At 35.5% G+C, this 10192-nt stretch overlaps 1 protein-coding gene across 1 annotated transcript; it reads left to right on the forward strand.

The window, feature by feature from the left end:
• The first annotated feature begins 1552 nt into the window (after positions 1–1552).
• On the forward strand, positions 1553–9626 carry LOC109086279 (C-type mannose receptor 2-like). The gene is made up of 6 exons (XM_042750554.1): positions 1553–1558; positions 1670–1727; positions 4329–4368; positions 4739–5094; positions 5441–5788; positions 8105–9626. Exons 1-6 carry the CDS (start codon positions 1553–1555, stop codon positions 8458–8460), a joined length of 1164 nt encoding a protein of 387 aa, XP_042606488.1. The 3' UTR covers positions 8461–9626.
• The last annotated feature ends 566 nt before the right edge of the window (positions 9627–10192 follow it).

The following is a 10192-nucleotide window of genomic DNA, read 5'->3' on the forward strand; positions in this document are numbered from 1 at the left end:
TCAGATTTAAGCAGTAGAAATTCACTCATCATCAGTTTTTATATTGACTATGCATTCCGTTAGTTTTTTCAGGTTGTAATCATCCGCACACAATCGGCAGCGCTGGAGTTGCCGAACTTCAAACCAAAGTATGTTTCAAATATATGTTCTAAGAACAGTTCTACTAATGTTTCCTAAGACCATGAAAATGTGTTATTACATTGGGCGTTATATTTTACCGAATATTGTGGGAATGTTACTTTTGCAGATAATTTCTCCTGAATGTTCCTGAAACAAATTCTAACATTTTAAAGGAATTCCATGAACATCCAACTAAGCATTTCGAGGAACAAAAACATCCATGAATGATGTTATAAATAAACGTTTTTTTTTGAGCTAATGGTTTAGAAAACATTGTCAAATACCAGAGACGTTTGAAAAATCATTCCTATTGATATGTTACTGGACTAACTTTTTGTTTATAAGCTTAGAGAAAACATTACCGAGAGATCAGTTCCCTATAAGCTGGGGAAAATCACAGAGATTCTCTCTACGGACCCGATATCACCAGGCAATTTCATCATTGTTTTTCTTCCCGAATGCGCTTCTAGGTTTGTCAATCATCAATGCATAAAGCGTGCCAAGAAAAGAAACGTGGTTTGGTGTCAGTAGCTATCCAGAAACGCCAATCATTCCTAAATGAAGAAGTTACAAGTATTATATATTAAACTGGCCTTTTTATGAGACGCTTTTTGGGATGTTCCAGGGTTCAGAAGTCGAGACATTGAGTCACATGTCTTCTAAAACCGACATCATGTGATCTGTATGCTTGTATAATCTATATCAGCCTAGCTAAATAATACTTCCAGATAGTTTTTATTTTCCTAAGTTTAAAATTTACAAATTTAGCCAGTAAATCTTTAAGCTTGCGCATGAGCCTCTATTATTTCATATTTTGTTTTAGTTTTTATCGTATTTACATATTTTCATATTGTTTTCATTTGAAATTAAGCATCTTTATTTTTGCATGAGGGTCGCCACAGGTGTAATGGCTAATCATATTTTGAATTAGGTTTTTTTTTTTTCAGTACATTTTTATGCTTGCATGAGATATATTATTGCTATTTAATCTATTAGTTCCTCAAAAAAAATGATAAAACATAACATAGTGTAATATATTAAAGGGACACTCCATCCCAAAATGAAAATTTTGTCATTAATCACTTACCCCCATGTCATTCCAAACCCTGCGTACTGCTCAGAATTGCCAAAATGGCGCTACACTGATTTGGAGAGACACAGAGGAGACAAATTGTTGAATAAAGTTGTTATTTTTGTTTTCTGCATGTACAAAAAAGTATTCTAGGTAAAGCTTCATAGCGTTACGGTTGAATCACTGATGGCAGATGGAGTATTATTCTGGCTTGATGCTTTTCATACTTTCCTGGACCTTGTTACTGGTTATTTAAATGGCAGTCTATGGGACAGTCACAAACCTCCGGTTTTTCATCTAAAAATATCTTAAATTGTGTTCGAGATGAGCGCGAAGCTTTTTACGAGGGTTTGGAGCGACATGGGGGTAAGTGATTAATGACAAAAATGTTCATTTCGCGGTGGAGTAATGTGCTAACACACTGTTCAGTGAGGAAGAAAATAAAGATTTCACTTTTGTGTTAATGATGTTTCTGAGGACTGCTTCCAGTCTGCTCCTGATCCAAAACACTCCTGTCACAGAAATCATCTGAATGGTATGAAAGGATATAGTTTCACAACTATGCGATGAATGATATTACATTAGGCTACCTGTTTTCTATTCAAATAGAGGCGTGTGAAGGAATTCTGTAGATCTGACAGGAGCTCTTTTATTTTATATTAATACAGAATTATCTACTGCAGAGGTGTCGACATCCACAGCAATCATTGCAGAAAAAATGATGCAAACTTCAAATGTTGTATAATGTCAAAGCAGATGTGTAGACTTTCACTCAAGTGTGTGTGTGTGTGTGTGTTGTGTGTGCGCATGTGTGTGATGATATGCTTACTTCCATTGGTGAAAATTTTGAAAATATTGTATACTATGTGTTTTATCTGGAAGCTAAAGGGTTTGATTTTAAAAACATCTTAATGCTGGATGTGTTTCATCTTTTGTCTTCTCCAGATGTTCACTGATGGACTGGAGTGCTGTGGATTACTTGTGGATTATTGCTGATGTTTTTTATCAGCTGTTTTGGACTCTCATTCTGGCCCGGCACCCATTCACTGCAGAGCATCCATTGCTGAGCCACTGATGCAGTGCTACATTTCTACAAACCTGATGAAGAAACAAGCTCATCCTGATCTTGAGGGTGAACTATTCCTTTGAGTTTATATTGAAAACAAAGAAAATATGTTGTTTTTTTTTGTTGTTTCCCAATCATAAAGCTCACTTCATTACTGATCAATTTTTTCAGAAAACAAAGACTAATAAAATGACATAGTATCTTTTTGCATCATTTGCATCTCAGTAAATATATCTTGATTTAAGGAGAAATGTTTTACGGGAGAAAACAAAAACAAAAATAGAAAGCTGAAAAGAACAGCATGTTTTACAATGGTGTGACATCATCTTACTGATACTCTCCGACCATAAATGATGGCAATATAGTGTATTTAGATGTGACATGGTATGAATTGCTGTCTCATATTTGCATGTTTGGTAGCACTGTGGCCGAATTTGAATCTAGATATTACCATATGATAACATAGTAGCAGACTGTGTAGCAACACAACAGATAATGTGTATCCTTTAGCTCAAACTGTGCACCTACAAACGTATGTCTGGCATTTTACTCTTTGGTTGAAGTTTGATTATATACATACACACAATCTATATATAGATTTGTATTTTAGTTAACATTTACTTTATTTCAGATTCATGCAACTGAAAAAAAAGGGTTATGGTTTAGTTTTAATAGCCCTGTTTCCAACCAGATTTTTGACCAGAATCACTCAACAATAATAAAAAAGACAAAACACAAGAGACTAAACTCTTATTGTTTTTCTGCTTATTTTGCATTTTACCTGAAAAGAGCTCCTGGTTTTCTGGATACATTGTTTTTTCCTTGAATAACAACGGCACACATTCAAATTCTGTCCTGTATTTGATTATTCATCACCGAGTGACACTGGGACATTCATTACCATCAGCTGCGTAAATTTCCGTTTGATAATGGGAAAGAATTAAAATGGAAAAAATTCAAATTAGATAAACAGAGGAAATGAGTACAGGAATAATACCAGTATTCATTAAACACTTACTCAGAATATCTCAAAAATCAAAGTATCGGCTTTATCTCAGATGTTTCTCTGGAGAAATTAAAAAAAGAGATTTCCCAAACGAGTCCAAAGCAATCCAGTCCAGAGCTGAACAATGAATGCATGGAGAGCTGAAGTACAAACATCTGAAAGCAGGAAAACCTCAGTTAAACTATTTCATTTCTCTATTAAAAAAAGAAGGAAACAAACCTGAACAAAGAAACAAACAAGCCACAGAAAGGAGTGAAGAAGGGAGGGGAACCAAAGATGGAGGAGCAGAAAGAGAGAGGATCGGTGATATCGTCTGTCCTTGATAAAAGAAGAAACACAAACACACCCTGAATCACAACATCTACAGGTAAGAAACTCTGAGTCTTAACTTCTTATTACTTGATTATAATATGATTGATTTAGCAGTGTTTATATCACATTATATTAAACTGATCACTGTTTAACTAGTGAATGTGTGGATTTAGCACATTTTTATCTGTTGATATCTGGGTTTTTATAGAGAGAAAAAAATTACAGAGAAACTTTCCCAAGTGTGCCCTGTATGAAGAGTTGTACTATATTTATTTATTTATTAAACAAATTATACACTATTACATGAGCAAAACCTCACTTACAACAGCAATGCAATACCAGATCATAATGTGTGTGTGAATTTAACTCTGAGATTTTTATTATTTCAGTAGGTTGGTATATTAGCATTAAATCAGTTAATGAAATATTTTTTTTAAATAATGTACAGTAAAATGTTTTACTGCAAATGCAACTTAAATCCATAAAACCTAAAACATTGCTGCTGTATTTTTTACTTATATGTTCTGGCAACCACAGCTGCTTTTACTGTAAGTTTTATGTATTTTCAGTGTATTTTCAGACTGAATCACGACACACGTCAGCTTCAGGAGCTTCATGTGTGTATTTATAACTGATGTGTAGAATCTAATAAGCAATGATAAAGCAGAAATGACATGATCTGATGTCTTGATCTGGTCAGATGTTCAGCGTCTGCATCATTTATTGAGACTGATTTCTGTTTTTTCCCTCAGAAAAGGGAGAGAATCACATTGATGTCTGTTCTGCTCACAGGTGAGTGAGTGTTTTAAATGAGTGTTGACTAGTACTAGTGCTGATAGTTAGTGTTTAGTGCTGTCACAACTAAAAGAGGTTTGAGTCAACTTTCAAGTCAAGCCGATGCAGAGAATTCAGTTTGTTCACTGAAAATCAACAACACTGGAAATGCACCACATTCATGCGTTTAACTTTAAAATGCACTCAGTGTTCTTCCCACTAGAGCTCCACAGTGTCACCAAATCCTGTGGAAACACTGAACGTACAAAAAGCACCATTCAGAGCACTTTATCAAACACATACTGAAACTCTGAGCTCTTGAAATACAGTGTGGATATAATGAGTGAGATCTGTGTGAATGTGTCTCTCCTCATCGTGCCTATTTCAGTTCGTCTCCGCGTCAGTATCACTTTGTGAATCAGAAGAAGAACTGGACTGAAGCTCAGAGATACTGCAGAGAGAAATACACAGATCTGGTCACTATCAATAACATGAATGAACAGAATGACATAAATCAGCTCCTAAAGAGAGAGAAGATCAGTGCTGACCGTGTCTGGATTGGGCTGCAGGACACATGGATTTGGTCTCTGAATAACTCTGACTTCTACAGAGGAAATGAGTCTCAGTTTAGGAAGTGGCATCCAACACAACCAAGTGGAGATGGAGACTGTGTTTATATGAACAATGATGGACAATGGCATGATGTAGACTGTAGTACAACAAGACATTTCATCTGCTATGATGGTGAGATCAGCTGTATGTTTCATAGCTGATGAACTTTGCACTATTAACCAAATTATCTTATTTAAAGCTGCTTGTAGCTGAACTGAATTGGTTGGAGTAATTGATGAACTTTGCAGCACTGACACTTATTTTATGTTAAATGCTACAGAAATAAATGTGACTCGATTATGTGATTAAAACACAGAAATGTTCTAAAAGACTTGATCATTTTCATCATGAATCACTTTCAGTTTTGAATAATGAACCACAATTAGATTTGTTTTTTTGTTCTTGGTAAATGAGAGAAGAAAGAACATGTATTTAATTCTCTAAATCAATATCAGACAAATGTCTTTCTCTTTTAAAGGCAGCAGTAAAGGATTCGTCCCTGTACAGGAGCAAAAGAGCGGGACTGAAGCTAAGAATTACTGCAGACAGAAACACACAGATCTGGTCAGTGTGAGGAATGAGAGTGAGAATAATCAGATCCAGAACATCATAAACCAGAACCTAACTTCACCTAATCAAGCCTGGATCGGTCTGTACAGCTCCTGGGTTTGGTCAGACAACAGCAACTTCATATTTAAACACTGGAAAACTGATGAACCCAATACGAGAGATGGCAGAAACAGCATCTGTGTATCAACTGGTATCAGTGATGAAAGATGGACAGACGAGCTCTGTTCAGATCAGCATCTCTTTGTGTGTTATGATGGTGAGTAGATCAATCATCTGAGCTGCTGTACATCTACATGTCAAACTACAGAAACTCTCTCATCATTACAGGAGAAGTTCAACAAGCGCACTGTAACTTTAACCCAAAACTGTCGAAGTGTGTTCCTGGTTAATTCACCCAAAAATGAAAATTCTGTCATTTACTCAACAAGCCATAAAACTTTAGTTCACCTCTGAAACACATGAAGATATTTTTAATAAAACCTTAGAGGTTTCTGTCCCACTATTGAAAGTCCAGGTAAACAAACTTAGGTCATGAAGGCGTCAAAAACTGAATCCATATTTAGAGAAACGGTCACTTTATACATTGAAAATAATTGGTGTAGAATCAATTTTCAGTCAGAAATTGCTAATAAATTTCACAAATAATTAAAAAGAAACAGCAAGTAATACACTAAACTACTGTAAATGTAAAATTATGAAGTTCTGAAATATTTTCTTGTAAAATGTACTCCAGTATTTTTTGTTTTATTTACAACGTCAAAAATCTTTTCTTTTCTTTTTTTAAAGTGTATGTACAACAGACTTTATTTAGGCTTGTATTAACATAAATGCACATGCAAAGAGAGACACACATGTAGTAAACACAGAACACATTCTAGCACGACACACAGTCTCTATCTGAGCGCTATGTTTGTCTGTCAATCATTGTTTAAATGTAAATAAAAGCCTAAATTAAATCTGGAATAAACTGCTTGATTCATGTGGATTAATTTTAAGAGGCCTTTATGACCTTTTCTGATCTTCTACCTTTACCTGGACTTTTAAACCTCTCACCTTTTTGTTTAAAAAATAAAAAATCTCAATTTAGTGTTTTAGGATATTAATTGGTAAAGTTTTCCAAGCAAAATATGTGTCCAGTCTCACTTCATACAAGACTTCAGAAGCTCATCAGTCCATGATCATCGTTGCCTGATTCTCCTTTTCATGACTGGTCATGCATGTTCAGTAGCAGACAGACAGTCACTCCTGCTGTTTGCACTGATGCACACACATACCATGATGTTTACTTCTGCATCTGATGAATGTCTGGATGCTCCCTTTGGTCTTTTGTACTGAGAACACAATGTCCATTTTTCCCAGTGGACTCATCTGAGCACAGCACACATTTCCACTGACTTTTTGACTATCTGAGATGAGCTGTGGCCCAAAGAGCCCTTGAGTAACAGAGAATCAAGTTGCATTTTCTTGATACAGCGGCAGACTGTGTTAAGTGACAGCGTTTTTTTCTCCTGAGCCCATGTGGCTATATTTAACATCGCAACATGAGGTTTCTTATGTAATAACATTTGAGGGCTCAAAGGTCATGCACATTCACCTGAGGAGTCCTGCCTTGCCCTACATGTACGGATATTTCTCTGGATTCCCTAAATCTTTTCACAAAATTAAGTATGGTAGTTGGTGAAAGACCAAATTTTTTTTTGCGATTTTTGCATTGAGACGTGATTTTTTGATTTGTTTGACACTTCTCTCAGTGATAAGCCATGAACCAGTTTTGCTTGCAATGACTGGGATGCTCCTTTTATACCCTTCTACCTGCTCTGCCGTTTTTAATCAGTTCAAGCCTGTATCTTTTACAGCCTTGGTGGAGAACGTTGAACATTTGAAGCCTACAGCCTGCCCTCAAGATATTATTCCTACACACATTTTTATATTAATTATTAGTCCGAGTGTCATGGCTATAATTAATCGTTGCTTGGTCAGGTTCTGTTCCTGCCCATTTTAAGCATGCAATAGTGCAGCCTCATATTAAAAATCTAATTTGGATCCTACAGTTTGTTCAGATTTTGCCCTCTGCTCTCATATAGTAAGATGGTTAAGGTCTTTTATTTGACAAAGCTTTTAAATTTGATACACAAATCAATGCTGTTCTTAAATCCAGTTTTTTTCACTTGAGACTCCTGACTAAAGTCAAGATATTTCTCTTTGTTAAAGACCTTGAGAAAGTCATTCATGCCTTTATTGTTTCAAGGCTTGATAATTGTAATTCCCTTTACATATGAGTCATCCAGAAAGCTTGTTAAATTTGCAGGCAGTCCAAAATGCAGCAGCTAGGATGCGGACAGGCACTCGAAAACGAGAGCACATTACATCGATTCTTTTTTCCCTTCAGTTGTTGCCTTTATGTTTCCAAATAGAATTTAAGCTTTAATTGTTTGCTTTTAAATTATTAAATGGCTTGGCACCTCCTTACCTTGCAGACCTTCTTAAACGGCACTAAAATAGCACTGGATCCTGTATTTAAATGCTTCAAGTTCTGTATCTTGATTTTCTTGATGATCTGTTTGTGTTGCAGATGAACTGGTTCTGATCCGAGAGAATAAGACGTGGACTGAAGCTCTGAGATACTGCAGAGATAGGGACATGGACCTGGTGTCGGTGGATTCGGAGCAGATGCAGCGGTGGGTGATGGATGTGACCTCGAGAGCCTCCTCCGATCACGTGTGGCTGGGTCTGCGTCACGCCTGCGCACTGAGATTCTGGTTCTGGGTGAACGGTCAGACCGTGTGCTACAATCAGTGGGCTTCTGATTACGACACTGGACTGAACGACTGCGATAAGACGGTGAGATCCGGAGTCATTAGGACCTGCGATAATCGCTGGATCAGCCGCCCTGAAACTGATAGATACAACTTCATCTGCATCAAGTGAGTGCTGGAGAGTCACTGATTACATGTGATCCAGATTACAAATATCAAGCCAAAAGCCAACATTCAGATTACTGTTACTTTCTTATGGATTACATATATTCACACAATGCCAGTAAATTATTCATGTAATCACAAAAGTAATCAATAATTATTTAAAATCATTAATAAAATTAATAAAAGTAAAAACAAAGTTTTCATTATGTAATTAGTAACCAGCAACAGACCAAATAAGTATAAAAATTTATTATAATAATCTACCCACTGTGTGTGAGTCAGATAACAGATAATGAAGATTCAGTCAAGCCATTTGGACTCAATTCAAATAAATTCAGTTCAATTCCAGTTTATTTGTAAAGCGCTTATCACAATAAATATTGTTCCAAAGCAGCTTCACTGAAAATGTATATTTCAGTGTTACAATCAGGAAGTTTTCTGTTATTGGACTCACATCATCTCAGTTTAAAGTCTTTAATGTCTATTTGAACTTGTATCATGTTTTCACTCGTTTAAGATCAATTATTTGATTCAGTTTCACGACTCTTGAGGTGATGGAGACAAACATTTACTGTGTTTTTGTTTGTTTGTTTTTGTTTTTTAGTTTACTTTTTTGTTATTTTTTATTGCATGTTATTTAGTACTTATATTTACTTTTCTGGAACTGACATGTTCTGCAAACTCCATCTACAATGACTGCAAATATAATCATATATAATTATAATACATGCAACTTTCATGAAAAAAAAAAAAAAACATTTGTATTTTAACCTCTGGTTTAGCTTGTTTCCTAGAGTCATTAAAAGGATGATGTGATGGATCATATTTAAGATGCTCTTGTGTGTCACATTCAGTTTTAGTTTCAGTTTCATTTTGACAGACTTTTAGTTTGCATCTCATTGTTTCCTGTGTTTCCTTCTGGTTTCCTTGGTCATCATGGTTTCTATGTTCTCATTTGTCACTATAGTTACTGATTATGTTGCTCACCTGTGTCTAGTTAATTTCCTTCTTTACTGTGTATTTATCGTCCCCTCACTTGGCATCGAAAATTGTTGACTTGATGACAAAGTGTGTGTGATGTTCCTGAATAAAATCATCTATAATGAATCCATGTAAACATAAATGGATAAATGTAACAATTTTATATAATGGTAATAAATATTCATTGAGTGATTTCATGGAATATTTGCACTATATTTGAACATCGGCAGAAGCATTTAAATGTTAAAATAAGTCTTGAAGAATTAAAATAGTGCTTACTGATACTTCTATATTGTGGCAAATTACAGGACCTTCAAATATATACAATGCTGGCAAAAAATAAATAAATAACACCTTAGAAACACTTAAAAATAATTCAAACTTACATGTTTCTGAAATATATTGTAATGTACGGGAGGTTAAGCAAGCAGGCAGTGATGTGGATCTATGGGTGTTTTCACACCTAGTTCGTTTGAGCCCTGCGAACGCATTCTGAGTGTTTCAGCTCGTATTTGTGAACAAACAAGTGATCTCAACACCCCTAAAAGAACCCAAAAGCAAACCATACTCAGACCACCTCTGTTCAATTTAATGCTCAGGCATTCCAGAAACGTGGTGCCCAAGTCAAAAAGTTAAAAAAGAAACTTTGCATTTTTTCTAAATTCCACTGCCGTGTCTTGCGTTTTTCAAAGCAAAATCGCAATGGTTCCCAACCTTTTCTCCTCTATGTACATATTTGACAATATGAGGCCCCCCAA

The sequence above is a fragment of the Cyprinus carpio genome, chromosome B23 (genome assembly GCF_018340385.1).
Source record: "Cyprinus carpio isolate SPL01 chromosome B23, ASM1834038v1, whole genome shotgun sequence".
Taxonomy (NCBI): Eukaryota; Metazoa; Chordata; class Actinopteri; order Cypriniformes; family Cyprinidae; genus Cyprinus; species Cyprinus carpio.